Below are 17431 nucleotides of genomic sequence, written 5' to 3' on the forward strand. Positions count from 1 at the left end.
ATTAGTTGTCAGCATAAATGAGTGCTCAAACTCAATTGAATAATCTTTATGTGGTTTATCTGTAAGTTTCTGATAATTGTTGAGCTCTGATAAAGTGGAACAGCATGCTAGATGAAATTTGTTTTAGATGACTCCAAGTTTTGCTATCTACAGAGACCGTTTTAGGAAAAAATCAGTCTACAACCCATTTTTCATCAGCTTACAGTAGGCCATGAGCCATGGGGTCAAATCTTTCTTGAACACTGGCAGATTGTTCCCTTTAAGTGATTGAACAATTTCTTTCATCTTTCTTCTCAATTTTAGAATGGTGAGAGTATCATGATTGAACTTGCAGCCGGACCTTTTGGAAATAATGAAAAGGTAGGGATGGCAATTAAATACAAATGGCTACCAGTGTATGTGTGTGTGTCCAGTTAATAATTTTGCCTTCTTGTGTAATTCATTGGTCACGTAGTGCATGTTAAGGTATTGTAAAGCTTTATTTCTCAGAAAATATAGCCCTTTTATTAGTTATTCTAAATTATTAAATACCTATTGACTTGGGTTTCATCCTAGAATGATGGAAACTTGGTGGAAGCCACTGCTCAACCCTCAGCTCCCCATGAGAAAGTAAGGATTGTATTTCAGATATGTTCATTGGACTTTAAATCATACCCTCTGAGACAAGACTCTTCTTTGGGGAAAAAAAATCCAGATTACCAAAAAAAAAAAAAAAAAAAGTTTCAAGGCCTGAGTCCTATTTTTGGTAAAAAGGAAAGAGAAAAAGGTTAGATATGGGGATACTGGATTAATACTGTTAACCCTACATGTGTGTTGGGTTTTGTTTTTCCAAAACTACATATCTATTTCTTTCAAGCTTTCTATAAATTCAGAGTATATATATGCCTAATTTACGTTCTCTGATTCTAAGCTTTTCTAAAATGTTAATTCTCAAATGTTAAAACAATTATTCTAATATCAATCCTTCCATTTCTAAAGGTATGGGTAAAGATTCCTAAGAGGTTTATTGGTGGCCTCTTTTTTTTTTTTTTTTGTAATTACAGTTACCAGTAGTCATCAGAGTACCAAAGCTGGCCTATTTCTCAGTAATGAGTGTGTGCCTCATGCCAGTTTCAATATTGGGTTTTGGAGACATTATTGTACCAGGTAAGTGATTGTTTGTAACAATTTGAGTGGAAATATACTGATGGTTTAACATTGTCAAATGTATAGTATCAAATGTCAAATGTTAAAAGTTACCTACTCTGTATTAAGTATTTCTGGCTATAGCTATAGCTGGGATCAGCCACAGAGACAGAGATGGAGAAAAAGTGTTTTGGCGGGTAGAAGATAAAGCCCAAATAGTAACAACCAAAGTATATTTTCCATGGCTCAAAAAGTGTCTTAGAAGAAGTAACTAGTATCAGTTTGACCTTCTTTCCCAAGAAAGTATATAACAAATCCCCTTTTAAAAGTTGAATTTAGGAGAAAATGATATTTCTGGAGAAACTAAGCCACAAAAAGTACAGGGCCGCCCTGAAGAAGGAGAAACGAAAGAAACGTCGGCAGGAACTCGCTCGACTGAGAGACTCAGGACTGTCACAGAAGGAGGAGGAGGAGGAGGAGACAGCGGCGGATGCTTTTATTGAACAACGACGAGAAGAAGAGAGGCTGTTGGAGAGAGAGAGGCAAAAATTACACGAGGAGTGGTTGCTGCGGGAACAGAAGGCGCAAGAAGAATTCAGAATAAAGAAGGAAAAGGAAGAGGCAGCTAGAAAACGGCAGGAAGAACAAGAGAGGAAGTTAAAGGAAGAATGGGAAGAACAGCAGAGAAAAGAAAGAGAAGAGGAACAGCAGAAGCTACAAGAGAAGAAGGAAAGAGAGGAAGCTGTGCAGAAGATGCTGAAGCAGGCTGAAAATGAGTTGGAAAATGGCACCACATGGCAAAACCCAGAACCGCCCATGGAATTAAGAGTAATGGAAAAAGATCGAGCTAATTGTCCATTCTACAGTAAAACAGGAGCTTGCAGATTCGGAGATAGGTGTTCATGTAAACACAATTTCCCGGCATCAAGTCCCACCCTTCTTATTAAAAGCATGTTTACGACATTTGGGATGGAGCAGTGCAGAAGGGACGACTATGACCCCGACGCAAGTCTGGAGTACAGCGAAGAGGAAACCTACCAGCAGTTCCTGGACTTCTATGACGACGTGCTCCCCGAATTCAAGAATGTGGGGAAAGTGATACAGTTCAAGGTCAGCTGCAACTTGGAACCTCATCTCAGGGGCAATGTGTATGTTCAACATCAATCGGAAGAAGAATGCCAAGCAGCCCTTTCTCTGTTTAATGGACGGTGGTACGCAGGACGACAGCTTCAGTGCGAATTCTGCCCAGTGACCCGATGGAAAATGGCAATTTGTGGTTTATTTGAAATACAGCAGTGTCCAAGAGGGAAACACTGCAACTTTCTTCACGTGTTCAGAAATCCCAACAATGAATTTTGGGAAGCGAATTGAGACATGTACCTGTCTCCGGATCGGACTGGCTCCTGCTTCAGTAAGAACTCAGACAGGAGGGAGCGACCGGGCCGCCACGACGACTACTACAGTAGGCCGCGGAGGAGGAGGAGCCCCGGGCCGGCCCACTCCTACAAGAGGAACGGGGAGGCCGAGAGGAGGAGGAGGAGGAGCCACGGGGGCAAGAAATCCCACAGGCACGTGTCCAAAAGCCAGGAGAGGCACAGTTCCCGAAGCAGAGGAAGAAAAAGGGGCCGCAGCCGTGGCCGGGGCAGCCGCAGCCGCCGGAGCCGCAGCCGGAGCTCCTCCAGGTCCAGGAGCCGTGGCAGGAGGACGTCGGGGAGCCGAGACTGAACTCTGCAGAGTTCCAAATCCAAATAAACTTACCATGTCCTTCAAAAAAAAAAAAAAAAAAGTTGAATTTAATATTACCAAATGTATCATAATAAAATAATAGTTATATTCTAGGAAAAGTGGTTTAGGAATACTAAGCAAGGTCATGACCAAGAGGAAAACATAGTAGAACAACAATAGCTTGTAGGGCACTATAATACAAAAAAATACAGCATGTGGTGGAAATTGATCACCTTCTCCTAGCATGTCTTCTCTGACAGTTATTGCAGTTCTGCATTATTTTCCTCACTGGGCTACCTGTAGAATAAAGTTAATCCCAGCCCAGGAATAATATAGTGTAGAAATAATTAATAATGTTTCTCAATCAGCTGAGAGTTTTTCCTTCCTCACTTTTCTTATAGTCTCCTTATGTACTAACTGCCTGTGGCTGGGTAAAGAGTACTGGCTCTTCTGAAAAAGCCCTTTCATTGACATAGTAAAGCTGGATAGAGAGATAAGCAAAAAGTGTTGCCGTGTGAGCTGGATGGCAAAGACCAGTGTAGCAGCTCTCTTAGCTCAGTGAGTCTCCATTCACATAACTGATTAAGTAGGGAAAGCATTCTGTTGAGTAAACTTAAGGTTTCTTGAATATCTTTAAACTTATCCCCAACTTTACCAGTCCCACACCATGTGCTATAAAAAGCACATAGCATAGAATTGGTGAAAACAGTGTGATCGTATGTAAATACTGCATTCTTGAAGTAAATGTTGAAGGTCACTAACAAATATTTCCCCAAAAAGCAGAGTTTTTGATAATATGTAACTTAATTCTAAAAGCTAAATTCTAATTTGGGGGGATGGGTATCACTGTTTTTAATGTATTGAAATGTTGATTAAACAGCAAATATAGTAAAAACATAACAAGGAACTACCAAGAAAGATATTTGATTAATTATGTAAGGACCAAAACTAATTAACTGAAACAACTAATAAAGATAGTAAAATTATTTTCTGATTTTTTTTAAGCAGTGGAATGTCATTCTTACTGTTTCATAATAGTGTTTAGCAAATAAATAGTCTGAGATTTCTTCTTTGGAGAGGTTCAACACATTTCTTAAATAGGTAATAAAATGTTTTTTTTTCCTGTATACTTGCATGCTTACAAGTTAGAGCTTATATTTCATTGCCATTTGAACTCTCTGTATTAAAAATTCCAAAATATTTTATTCTCCATGGAAAAGAGATTTCTTTGATCACAATTTGAAATTGTCTTCCTTGATGCTCTTTCAATACATTTTTTTTGATGATACATATAAAAATTTTTGTCAACACTAGAGACCAAATAGACTAGAGACATATACAGAATATTCCATCCAACAACAGCAGAATACACATATTTCTGAAGCACACAGGGAACGTTTTCTAGGCTAGATCATATGTTAGGCCACAGAACAAATCTTACCAAATTTAAGAAGATTGAAATCATACCAAGTATATTTTTTGACCACAGTGGTATGAAACTAGAAATCAGTAACAGGAGGATAACTGGAAAATTCACAAACACATGGATATTAACACACTCCTGAACAACCAGTGGATCAAAGAAAATATTAAAAGAGAAGTAAAAATGTGTTGTGAGACAAATGAAAAGAGAAGCACAACATTTCAAAACTTACGGGATGCAGCAAAAGCAGTTCTAAGAAGTTTATACTGATAAGCATATACATCAAGAAAATAGATCTCAAATAAACAACCTTTCTTTACACCTACAAGAACTAGAAAAAGAAGAACAAACTAAGTCCAAAGTTAGCAGAATGAAGGAAATAATAAAGATTAGAGCAAAAATAAATAGAGAACAGGAAAATAATAGGAAAGATTAACAAAAGTAAGAGTCAAATATTTAAAAAAATAAACAACATTGAGAAAACTTAGCTGGACTAACCAAGAAAAAAAGAGAGAGGATCCAAATCAATAAAGTTATAAGTGAAAGAGGAGACATTAATTACAACTGATACCACAGAAATATTAGAAAAATTTCTCCATGACATGGAATATTAAGCAGCTAATAAAAATTATATCTTTAAAGACTGTTTAATGGCTTAGGAAAATGTTTAATACATGGTATTAAGTTTAAAAAAATCAGCATGTAAAATTTTGTCCAGAATTTGAGGTAGTTTAATGTTCTAATGATGCAGAAATGAAGGTTAGATACAATACAACATGTTCTGTTGCCATAGTTAACAGTTGAATTTGTATTCCTGTTGTTTTTTTTAAGAAAATAATGTAGAGTGTTTTTTTAGGCCTGTTGATTGCATACTGTAGAAGATTTGATGTTCAGGCTGGTTCTTCTATATACTATGTTTCCTCCACAGTTGGTAAGTTTTTGTTTTTTCTTTTTATTATATTGAATTGTACTGTCTGTAGGAAAAGGTCTAAAAATAAGGAGTCCTGGATTCTAATTCTTCACCATGAATGAATCAGACATACTTTTTCCATCAAAAAGATAATTATACTTTACTACCTATATCACAAGGTTTTGGAGGTTTAAAAAGGAAATTATACCTGAAAGAAAAACTTTAGGTTCTACACATAAAATGTTTATTAAAGCACATGGCACATAAGTAGTCAATAAATTCTATAATACTAGATTTTTTAAAAATACAGTGTAGGGACTTCCCTGGTGGTCCCTATACTGTTAAAGAATCCACCTTCCAGTGCAGGGGACATGGGTTCGATCCCTGGTCAGGGAACTAAGATCCCACATGCTGTGGGGCAACTAAGCCCACGTGCCACAACTACTGAGCTCACTCACCTCAGCTAGAGAGCCTGCTTACAGCAAACTACAGAGCCCACACACCACAACTACAGAGCCCATGCACCCTGGAACATGTGTGCCACAACTAGAGAGAGAGAACCCGTATGCCACAGCTAGAGAGAAGCCCATGCGCCACAACGAAAGATCCCGCATGCCTCAATGAAGATCCCACGTGCCGCAACTGAGATCCGATGCAGCCAAAAATAAATTAAATAAATAAATAAATAATAAGTCTTTAAAAATATGGTACAATAATTACATATTAATATAAATAAATTTATGGCACAATAACATTTCACCTGGGACAGCAGCAGTAGTTGTCACTCATCCTTTTATTTCTATTATCGAAAACAGACAGGAAAGGGCTGTAAGCTAAAAAATACTTTTCTGCTTCTGAATATATCAAATAGATATCTCAAAGTCTGTACACCAAAGTTCTTTATTCTTAGGTAAATGGCCTGCACCAGAGCCATTTAGATACTGTTCTAGCAAGGTTTTCAATTCTACAGTGGAATTAAATCTAGTAAATTAGAAGTGTACATTAGTGGTAGAAAAGGGTGTTGCTAGAAATAGTTACCCTGACAGTAAGAAAGAACAGCTAAGTAAGTGAAAAGATGAAAAAGGGGAAATTATAAAGAAATAAGAAAAGCAGTCTGAGGCCATTAAGTATAGCACTCCCAAAAGGCATTAACATATTAGAGTCCAGCACCAATCAGTGTGATAGAATAAAAGAACTCAATGAAAAGACAGATAATAGGACTGTCAACTCTGCTGTGTAACTTTGGGCAACTCACTTAACTCCACTGGTCCTCCATTTTCTCATCTATAAAGCAAGAAGGTGGACTGCATTGTCCATAAAGGCCCTTCTAGCTCCAATATTCTGAGACCCTGTGTTCATAATGAGACCCTGAATCATTAATAAAAGATCAAATGATGTTTGGTATGCGCTTGTTGAAGAAGACCAGGAAATATATAATCAATATTAGGAAGATTTTTCAAAGAAACCTTTAGTACCTACAGGTACAGATTTTAGTTACCTAAAATGTGGAACAATTCAACATCCTTAATAGTGGCAGATAATTGAGGCTTCCTTGAATGAGTATCTTTATCAATGATTAATGATTAGGGTAATTATAATGAAAACACTAACCAGGTTCCAAATTTTTCAAAAGCTCTGTAGAATGTCTCTCCTAACTACTGTCTAGGAAAATAATGAAATTATGAAAAGAAGTCATAGGGCAAAAACGTCCTTAGAAATATTCGAAAACCAGTAGTTTAGTGACAGAGTTAAAATCCACCTTTGATAGCATATAGAAATTGATACTTGTTATTCTTCTTGCAGCCTATGCCGTCGGTATGATACTTACCTTTGTTGTTCTGGTGCTGATGAAAAAGGGGCAACCTGCTCTCCTCTATTTAGTACCTTGCACACTTATCACTGCCTCAGTTGTTGCTTGGAGACGTAAGGAAATGAAAAAGTTCTGGAAAGGTAGCGGCTATCAGGTATGTGCTTATATCTTGGTTACCAAGTTACCTTATGACACTGCCTAAATTTGGATGGGAACTGCTTGTATATATCAAAGCTTTTACATGCCAAAAAGTTGCCTTGAATTTGTCAGGATGTCCTAAGTTTTTTCCACTACTACCCCCTTACTATTCACCTGCTGCATCATCAGTTCTCATCCCCACTGCAATCTGGTGCCAAAATTCTAGTGACTCAAGATAAAACTACCAAGAAGCATGGGAGGGCATCAGGGAAAATCAAAACAGCATTTCAACATGAGTTTTCAAAATCCACACAAAAGTCGCCTTCATGAAAGGTAAAACCCTTGTTTAAGTAATAAATTTTGATACTGACATTAGCTATTTATAGTAAGAGTCCTGAGATTTTGCAGATAAAAAGTACTCTCTCCAGCATCTAAATGAGCCTAATGAAATGAAAGAGGGCACTCATTTCAGATTTAAATAGATTAAGATTAACCTTTCTGTAAAATTCCTAGAACAGAGAATATCAGATACCAGAATCTATCATGTTTGAGTTATTTCTTCATTGCAGTTAAACCCCTTTCTTCTTTTCCTAAATGTTCTTGGTATTCCTGTAAAGTTTGTTTGTTTGCTTCAAAATTAGAGGGTTGGGAAACCCTTGCCTGTTGAGGTCATGGTCATGGCATTGATCCCTTCATGAGGCAGTTAGCTCTTCTTTGCCCTATTACAACAAACTACCCTCTGTCATCCACCCTCATGCATGCATGTCAGTGATCACATGAACAAAAATAGAGAAACTTTGGGTAGATGGCTGCAATTCTGTTAGTAGATAAACAGTTCAAAGTTCATATCCACCTTGTGGTTGGTTGTAGTGTCATCTATTTAACAAGAGGTGATTATCACATTAAGTTAGACTACTATAATTGAAAAAAGCACCAGCTTAGAATTCTTTGGGGTAAGTCTTATAATTTCTTTGAGATTAGGATAAATACCTGCCTTTCCTACCTCACAATGCCATTGTCTCAACTTGTATTTATACACATAGAATTAGTTTATGGCCCCAAGGTCCTGGACTAAACTAGTAAGACAGCTTGTAACTTCCATGAAGAGGACACCCACATGGAATGTTTTATAGATTCTGAAAAGTAAAAGTATGTCCTACAACACACACTCTAATACTTGTTTTGTTTTGTTTTGAATATTTATTTATTTATTTGGTTGGTTGTGCCAGGTCTTAGTTGTGGCAGGCAGGTTCCTTAGTTGCAGCAGGTGGGCTCCTTAGTTGTGGCTCATGGGCTCCTTAGTTGTGGCTCATGGGCTCCTTAGCTGTGGCATGCATGTGGGATCTAGTTCCCTGACCAGGGATCGAACCTGGGCCCTCTGCATTGGGAGCACGGAGTCTTAACCACTGAGCCACCAGGGAAGTCCCTAATGCTAGTTTTTGAAAGTCACATCCCAAGAAGTGCTCTTTGTCATCATTTTTAAAAAATAATTTTCTATTTCTTCACTTAGCAAATGTTTATTGAGCAGTTCTATTGAGCCAGATACTGTTGTAGGTGCTGTTGATAAAAGATGAACAAGTTAGAAGCAGGCCTACTCTCACGGCCTCTTGAAAGTTAGAGTCTAGTGGAGGATACAAATAGAGTCACTAACAATAAAGTGTGATGAATGTTAGTTATGGCAGGTGCCATGAAAACTAGAAGTGGGACACCCAGTGCTTATGGTTTTGAGACAGTCAAAGGTGATTTGAGGAAGGGAAGCTTCTTAAAGAATGTTAAGTTTATGGGACTTCCCTGTTGATGCAGTGGTTAAGAATCCGCCTGCCAATGCAGGGGACAAGGGTTCGAGCCCTGGTCCGGGAAGATGCCACATGCCATGGAGCAACTAAGCCTGTGCGCCATGACTACTGAGCCTGCGCTCTAGAGCCCGCGAGCCACAACTACTGAGTCCGCGTGCTGCAACTACTGAATCCCGCACGCCTAGAGCCTGTGCTGTACAACAAGAAAAGACACCACAATGAGAAGCCTGCGCACCGCAATGAAGAGTAGCCCCCGCTGGCCACAACTAGAGAAAGTCCGTGCACAGCAACAAAGACCCAACACAGCCAAAAAGAAAAAAAAAGAATGTTAAGTTTATGTTGAGACTTTAAGACTGAGCCATGTGTTCCATATTGAGGGAACCATAACTTCAAAGGCTTGGAGGGAAGAACATTGACAGATTTAGGAACAAAATGAAGTTTAGGATGGCTCTCCTATTGAGTAAGAATAGGGGAGCAGTAGGAGATGAAAACTGGAGAAGGATGCAAGGGAAAGAGTCTGTAGGTTGTTGTAAGCCAGGTTCAAGAGCTTGGACTCTATCCTAACAATATTGGAGACCATTTTAGGAGTTTTAAGAAATCTAGAAAATGGATTGGAGGAGGGAGCAAAACTTGAGGCAGCTATTACAATTAGAAGCAGTGGTAGCCAGAATTAGAAAGGTAGTGAGATTGAGAGAAGTGAACAAGGTCAAGAGAAATTTAGAGGCATTATTATTTTATTTATTTATTTAGTTAGTTAGTTAGTTAGTTTTGCGGTACGCGGGCCTCCTCTCCCGTTGCGGAGCGCAGGCTCCGGACGCGCAGGCTCAGCGGCCATGGCTCACAGGCCCAGCCGCTCCGCGGCATGTGGGATCTTCCCGGACTAGGGCACGAACCCGTGTCCCCTGCATCGGCAGGCAGACTCTCAACCACTGCGCCATCAGGGAAGCCCTAGAGGCAGTATTAATGTGATCTGGTGATAGAATCAGTTTAGGGAGAGGAAGTGGAGTCCAAGATTTTTGGCTTGGGTAGCTGAGTGGATGGATGGTGACACCACTCACTGAGATTAAGAAGGGCAACAGATTTGAGAGATAAGATGATGAATTCAGTGGTGGACATTTCAGAATACCTAGGGGACTACCAGGAAAAGAGAAGTAAGCAGTTGAATAAACATCTCCTGATATGCAGGAGACAGGCCTAGCTAGAGACAGAAATTTGGGAGTGTCACTAGCATACTCTGTGAGTGAGAATGTAGAGGGAGAAGAAAAGGCTCAGGACAGAACTGTGACCAAGAGGTTTCCCCTTTTAGGGGCACTTATCTTATTAACTGATTATGAGGCAAATCAGGACAAAGAGGATGAGCAACATGGCGAAACTTTGTTTAGGGTTAAAGTTTAAATTTGGGACAGTTAATGAGAGCGCATGGTACTATCTTACAGAATTAAGTATGTTATTGTTTTCATCACCAGCATTTTATTTTTACTTGTAAATTTTTCCTTCCCCTTTAATGCAGCTTTCAGGGTCAGATGGTTTATTATAGCACCTTGCCTCCTTTCTCTCTCCATGCTTTTTATTGAGGAGAATGGGGATGGTAGGTAAGAATGGACTTCAACCAAGGGATGCATTTATATTCCCTATGAATAAGTGCTCTGTCCTGGACCATTCAAGTTTCATTCTTAAAAATTGTGACCTTGAAAGAAATGATGATTCTGATTCACAACAGCTACATATAAAGTTAAAGATCATTGCAGCTGGACACAAGGCCACAGTAAATAGTTACAGAAGGATGGACTCCAGGGCCTTCACTCTAAGACATAGACGCTAAATAAGACAGTTGATTGTAGGAAAATCCATTTTAAAGTGTCAAAAAATAGGACAATTTTGGTAATACACTTCTCAGTTTTGTAGTATGGTATCATAATTTTATTACATAAGACATTCAGAATATAAAATACCACATAGTAATAAAAAGCATGGAGTCTGGTGCCAGACTGCCTAAGTTTGAATTCTGATTTTGTTAATTATTAGCCATGTGACGTTAGGCAAGTTACTTAGCTTCTCGGTGCCTCAGTTTCCTCCAGTGTAAGATGGGATAATAATCAACCTGCTTCAGAAGGTTGTTGTAATAGATGCAAATTGCTTAGTACAGTACCTGGCATGTTGTTAGCACTATAAATGTATTTGCTATTATTATTTGTAGGAATTGAGTTTTTTTGTTTTGGTTTATTTGTTGGTTTGGTGGTTATTTTTCAATTCATTAACTGATTTCTACTTTCCTGGTTTGGATATTAAAACTTTGGGTCTTTGTTAAATCTGCTTCCTTTTAACTTATTTTTAAAAGGCCATCACAAGCCTCAGAGAAACGATTTTGTTAAACATGGTCATTTTCCCACAGAAAATATTAAGCATGGACATTTCCTGAAATTTTAGGCAAGCTAGTTGCAGAATATTATAAACTGCTGCCAGGAGAGAGTCTATTTTTCCAAAAAACTAGCCTTTTTAAAAGTTATAGAATGTAATGCCTTCTGTTAATGTGAAAAAGAAAATCTCTCATTCCTTTTGTCCAACCTTTAAAGTCCAACTTAATTTAGCTTAAATATTGTCATTTGTGGAAGACAGTATATTATAACTTTGGCATCACTTCTGGCAAATTATTTAATCTCTGAAGACTCTTCGTTCATAAAATGAGTTTGGATTTACAGGGAGGTAGGAGAATCTAATCTATAGAGGTAGGTTAGCCCAAAGCTTAGTGAGGCAAGTGGATGTTGAAATCAGATAAGGCTAGCAGAGGCTTTGGAAGTAGAACAGGGAACCTCAACAAGCTTGGGAAAATAAAGGGAGACTAGGTATGGACTCAGTGTAGGAGAGGCCTGAGAATCAGCCCTGAAGACAACCCTCAGGCCGTTACTGGTTCACCTCTTTGGCTAACAGTATAATAATCCTCTTCTCCCTCTACCTCCATTATCTCTTTCCAGAATATCCCTTATATAACTTCCAACTCAAAATCTGCCTTCTCCAAGCAGATATCCAAGAGTTCTCCAACTGAAATCAGGTTCACCTTTCCCCATTTTTTTTTAGACTTTGACTTTAAATACTTATTAACACCTGCCTTGTAGTGTAGATATTTGTGTATGCTTCCCTCACTTAAGTTATTAGCTCCTAAGTGTTAGGAACCCACAGTGCTGATAACAGTGTTTTATACACTGTAAATTCTCGGTCTATGTTATTGAAATTCTTCATGCAAAGCAATTATAATGTTCAGTCCTTAAGGCACTGACCTTTAATCACTTTTGTGTGTGTGTGTAAGCTTCTGGGTTGTGTTTTAGCAGCCTTCATAAAATTACCAAAAATGTTAATAAGGTATTGTAAAAGTGTGGCACTTTTGAAACATTAAACTAGACATATCTCTACAGTCTTTATATATAACCATTTTTTGCAAGTGCCAAAAGTTTTTGCTACTGTTTTGAAAAAAAAATCAAATGTAAAGCAAATAGTATAAATTAAAATCAGAATCTAACAGCACATTTTTTAATGCTGTTATCATTTGATTCATTCTAATGCCTGATATTATCATTGAGTGTAAGAGTAGTAGAAAGCAGGACTTTTCCACTGGAGATTTTTTAAAGTCATGGGTAGCCCTGATAGCCTTTTTATGCTGTTTTCAAAGGGCAAATTATACCTTGTTTTTTGCTGAAACTTAGAGACTTCATAGAGATACTTTAGTATTTTACTTGGGAGTCATTCAGCCCTTCCATGAATTTCTCTAATCAAAAAAGTGGGGCTTCCCTGGTGGCGCAGTGGTTGAGAGTCCACCTGCCGATGCAGGCGACACAGGTTCGTGCCCCGGTCCGGGAGGATCCCACGTGCCGCGGAGCGGCTGGGCCCGTGGTGAGCCATGGCCGCTGAGCCTGAGCGTCCGGAGCCTGTGCTCCGCAGCAGGAGAGGCCACAACAGTGAGAGGCCCGCATACCGCAAAAACAAAAAAAACAAAAAAAAGGGCTTCCCTGGTGGCGCAGTGGTTGAGAGTCCGCCTGCCGATGCAGGGGACACGGGTTCGTGCCCCTATCCCGGAAGATCCCACATGCCGCGCAGCGGCTGGGCCCGCGAGCCATGGCCGTGGAGCCTGTGTGTCCGGAGCCTGTGCTCCGCAACGGGAGAGGCCACAGCAGTGAGAGGCCCGCGTACAGCAAAAAAAAAAAAAAAAAAAAAAAAAAGTGAAGTTTCCTGTAGGATTTCAGTAAATGATACTAGTTTGGATATCATTTGGATATCATTAAGGTGTTTTTTCTCTAAGGAGAAAAATGAAGCGGTGGCATAATTACTTTGGCATATAGAACAATTAATAGAAATCAGCCTTTGGGGAGAATTTTTTTGTTTCTAATCCTGAATCAGCGGAGTTAGATTTATGCAGCAACCTCCAATGGGCTGTTTTACTCTGGCTGGGAAGTAAGTTTTCAGTTTGTTAATATCCAGTAAACAGTGGGTTTGTCTCTGTTAAATGTCACTAGTGCTTCTAATTATTTTTAGAAGTCACAAGCTGTAACTGACAAGTCAGAATATGGAGATACTTAGAACAACTCTGCTGTAGTATCAACAACTCTCCAGTTACTGCACTTTAATGAGCATTTTATTAGGCTGTTTTTGGAGATTGGTTCAGAGCTATCAGTAAATGCCAGGCTAGCCGACCCAGTTTCACAGAACATCTTTTCTAAATTGAGCTTGCCTATTTACAAATATTAAGAAAAAAATTTACATGAATTTTCTGGTTAATTTTATTATCTATGTTAATTTTTCTTGTGTTTTTAAAATCCTATTTCAAGTTTGCTCTTTATTTTTCTGTGTTGTTTTTTTTTTGAAAAGTCAGTAAAGAAAAGTAAACACAGAGTAGAGATGTCACTTCTCAATAAGTTGATTTTACAAGTTTTTTTCTTTTTAACTAATATATTTCTATATTTAGAGATTAGATTACAGTGCCAATGAGGTACCAGAGGATTAGGAAAGAAGAGGCACATTATAACTTAGAGTTATGTAGGCTATTATTTCGTTAGGTTACAGTTACCAGGATCAGCAGGTCTTGGGGAAGAAAGAGGGTTTTTCCCCAACATCCATTCTGCAGTTCTCTGTCTGCACAGCTCCAGCCTCTTACACCGGAGTGTCTATAAATTGCTAGAAAAAGAGGGGGGCTAAATATATCTTATGTGCTTCTTCTTTCCCTCTCTCATTTAAATTGTGACTAAAATCAGCTCTTCAGCAACTTCGTCTTTTGTGTTACCTATCTTGATTTGGTTTTTATGCGCCCCCCTGCCGACCTGCCGCAGAAGTGCTATGAATATGCAACTACATTAATCTAGGGGATATCTTTGGCAAATAGAGGACCTCAAAACTGATTGTTTAGGGGCTTGAAATGACTCACAGAGCATCAGCAGGTTTGGGTTTTATAAGCTGTCTCCATCACTTGAGACAGTTGTCAGCTGAAAGCCTCAGCTCATGTTTGTATTCTTCTTTGTCTGGCACGTCCAGAGACCCCATTTGGAAATTCTTGCTCTCTCTGCTTCCTCTTCCAAAAAACACTAAAGCTTTTAGAATCAGTTTATAAAAATGGGAACATTTATCTTGCTTGTCTTCTACTTCTTAATAAAGGGGAAGGGAAAAACTATATCACAATACTTAAATCTAATCACCAATCTAAAAATCTTTGACAATCTTCAGAAAGACATTAAGTACTTTTTCTTTTCCTATTTTTTTATAGGTCACACTTAATTTTTTTTAATTAATTAATTAATTAAATTTTGGCTGCATTGGGTCGTTGCTGCACGTGGGCTTTCTCTAGTTGCAGTGAGCAGGGGCTACTCTTCGTTGTGGTGTGCGGGCTTCTCATTGCAGTGGCTTCTCTTTGTTGCGGAGCACGGGCTCTTGGTGCGTAGGCTTCAGTAGTGGCTCGTGGGCTCAGTAGTTGCGGCATGTGGGCTCAGTAGTTGTGGCTCATGGGCTCTAGAACGCAGGCTCAGTAGTTGTGGTGCATGGGCTTAGTTGCTCCATGGCATGTGGGATCTTCCTGGACCAGGGTTCGAACCCGTGTCCCCTGCATTGGCAGGTGGATTCTTAACCACTGCATCACCAGGGAAGTCCCTTTTTTCCTATTTTTAATTAGTTTTATCTGAAGAACAGGGTAAAAACACTGAAAACATTTAAGTGTTTCTTCCTTCATTCCCAAACATGCAAAGATTTTTATGAGAATATGGGAGGAACTGAAGTGATCATTTGAGAGAAGTTCAACTGGTAATTCCCCTAAAATAGTCTATGGCAAGTATATTCTTGTTTTTGTTTTCAGATATCATTTGACTTTTAAGTACCTTTAAAATATCTTTGCCCTTAGTAGAAATTTTTGTCATACAGTCTTTTTAATATTTTCATGTATCATTTTTAAATGATCCTAAGGTCAGTTCAAGGTGTCAACCAGGTTATACTGTCCCTGAACCAGCTGGTATTCTCACAGTGATTTGTGGTGCCATTTTTAGTTTTTCCACCTTGTAGGAGTGGACTCTGCTTGGAATAGTGTCCTGGAATAAGCATCAGGAATATCTTGTGATGGATATTCCCACTGCCATGCAGGGCAGTATTCATATTGGGAGATGGAAATAGTGGAAGATCCAGAGAAAGCACTTATCAGATCGGCCCTAGTCTAATGATTAAGCTTCCTGAAAGAGTCATTGTCACCCTGAGCATGTCCTTCCTTAAGACTGTGGATGTTGAAACAGTACATTGCTCCAAAAGGAGTGCTCGGTTCCATGGAGCACTCTGTGTCTCTTAAACACTGGGACTCCTTTTGCCAAATTAGTGAATACTGGGGACAAGTTGAAAATTTGCATTTCCTAACATCTTTTATTTATGCCTAGGTGATGAACCATCTGGACTCTGCAACAAATGAAGAAAACCCTGTGACTGCTGGTGAACAGATTGTCCAATAATAATATTATGTGGACTTGCAATAATGTGTCAATTGATTTTCTACAAATAGAGTTGGCCGTTTTAAATTGGCTTTTGAATTGACAATCTGAAAGGAACTTCAATGATGTGCTTGCAAATATGTATTTTTAAGAGCTGGTACTGACGACTACATGATAAGTAATTAAAATACATTTGCTTTAAACTATGTTAAAGTTGTGCCTTCACATTAAATAAAAGCATATGGTCTGTGTAATTTTCAAGATGTAATATATACAGTATATTTTTCTAAAAAAAAAGTCTTCACCCACCCCTGTACTTTTCTTACTGAAATCTCTTTCTTTCAACTCTAATGATAGTTAAAAGTATTTGTCAAAGTGAGTTTCTGAGCAGATTTTACTGTAAAGAATTATGCAAATTTTATGCTCTATAGAAATAACTGTTTAAGACCATGTAAGAAGGCAGTTCAGCAATGGAATTTTAGACCTTTTATCACTGCAGAGGTTAGAAATATATAATTTGGGAATATAAATAAATGTGTATTTTTGTAGCATAAGTTTTAAAAAATCCCAATCCTTTTTTAAACTTGAGAACCTAAATTACTTCAGACTACATATGTATTATATTAGAATATTTTTCCAGATATAGAGAAACATAATATATAGAACTAGTCATTAAAAGGAAACAAAAACTGAAATCCACAGTTTTCAGTTCTGCTGTTTCCTTGAAGATGTAGCTTAAATTTCTAAACTAACATTTAATTCCACTATGGTATTTCTGATCTCTGAAGTTTGGTTCTGCTAATGTTAAGACTTAATATTTTATAAAAATTATTTTTCTTATTAAATTATGTATTAATACATATGACTCATTGTTTGAGTGTTAACATCCCTAATAATCCCCTCCCCTACCTTTTTTTCCCCTGATCCCTACTCCTTTCTCCATAGGAAACCACTGTTAACTTTTTAAAATTTGGATGGAGAATGGTTTACTAATATACAAAGTGTGCTTCAGAGAAAAGAATTGGAGACAGAAGACAGGAGACTGGGTGTTAGTCTCAATTCAATTACAAGAGTTTGAGTAAATTTTATTAGCTCAATAAAACTGTATCTCAGCTTTCTCATCTGCAAAATGAGTATGTTAGAGCAACTAATCCCTTTGGTATCTTCCAACTTGAAAAAATCTTTCTCATTCTTTGCTAAATCTCAGATGTGGACTTGAACATTATCCTGGGAGTCATAGGTCACATTATCTTTCCATTTTCTTTTATTTTCTCTAAGAAATTCCCAAATGAAAAGTGATTGCAAAGACAGCAGGATTTTGTATTTCTCTGTGAATAATGTACAAGATATGTGAACAAATCCATGATTTTTCATCCTAAGGCCAGTTTAACTGATTAAAAGATAAAGCTAATGCCTTTAAAAATGGATCAGACCTTTGATGTTTGAACTAAATTTAGTATTTGAGGGAATTAGATGCTTTTGATTAATTGTTAAGTTGCTGAGTAATTTTTAGATGTAGAAGCTCCCTTGACAGTCAGCCCTTCTTTCTACTTAATACAC

At 38.1% G+C, this 17431-nt stretch overlaps 2 protein-coding genes across 3 annotated transcripts in view; both read left to right on the plus strand.

The window, feature by feature from the left end:
- Positions 1-16139, plus strand: part of SPPL2A (signal peptide peptidase like 2A) — a 50890-nt gene extending 34751 nt beyond the window's left edge. Inside the window, exons 11-16 of one of the 2 annotated variants that reach the window (XM_081229601.1) lie at positions 304-360; positions 556-609; positions 1044-1146; positions 5130-5204; positions 6987-7147; positions 15821-16139. In XM_081229601.1, the coding sequence (XP_081085727.1) occupies positions 304-360; positions 556-609; positions 1044-1146; positions 5130-5204; positions 6987-7147; positions 15821-15892 (522 nt within the window). In that variant the 3' untranslated portion in view covers positions 15893-16139. The remainder of the gene's footprint in view (positions 1-303; positions 361-555; positions 610-1043; positions 1147-5129; positions 5205-6986; positions 7148-15820) is intronic. The other variant, XM_081229602.1, reaches the window with a different exon arrangement.
- LOC308613572 (U2 small nuclear ribonucleoprotein auxiliary factor 35 kDa subunit-related protein 2) lies at positions 1471-3137 on the plus strand (the record flags this gene model as incomplete). Its single annotated transcript, XM_081227267.1, has 1 exon — positions 1471-3137. One exon carries the CDS (start codon positions 1471-1473, stop codon positions 2494-2496), a length of 1026 nt encoding a protein of 341 aa, XP_081083393.1. The 3' UTR covers positions 2497-3137.
- Positions 16140-17431: the final 1292 nt, after the last annotated feature.

This window comes from Mesoplodon bidens (genome assembly GCF_964165515.1).
Source record: "Mesoplodon bidens genome assembly, chromosome: 3".
In the NCBI taxonomy this organism is placed as follows: domain Eukaryota; kingdom Metazoa; phylum Chordata; class Mammalia; order Artiodactyla; family Ziphiidae; genus Mesoplodon; species Mesoplodon bidens.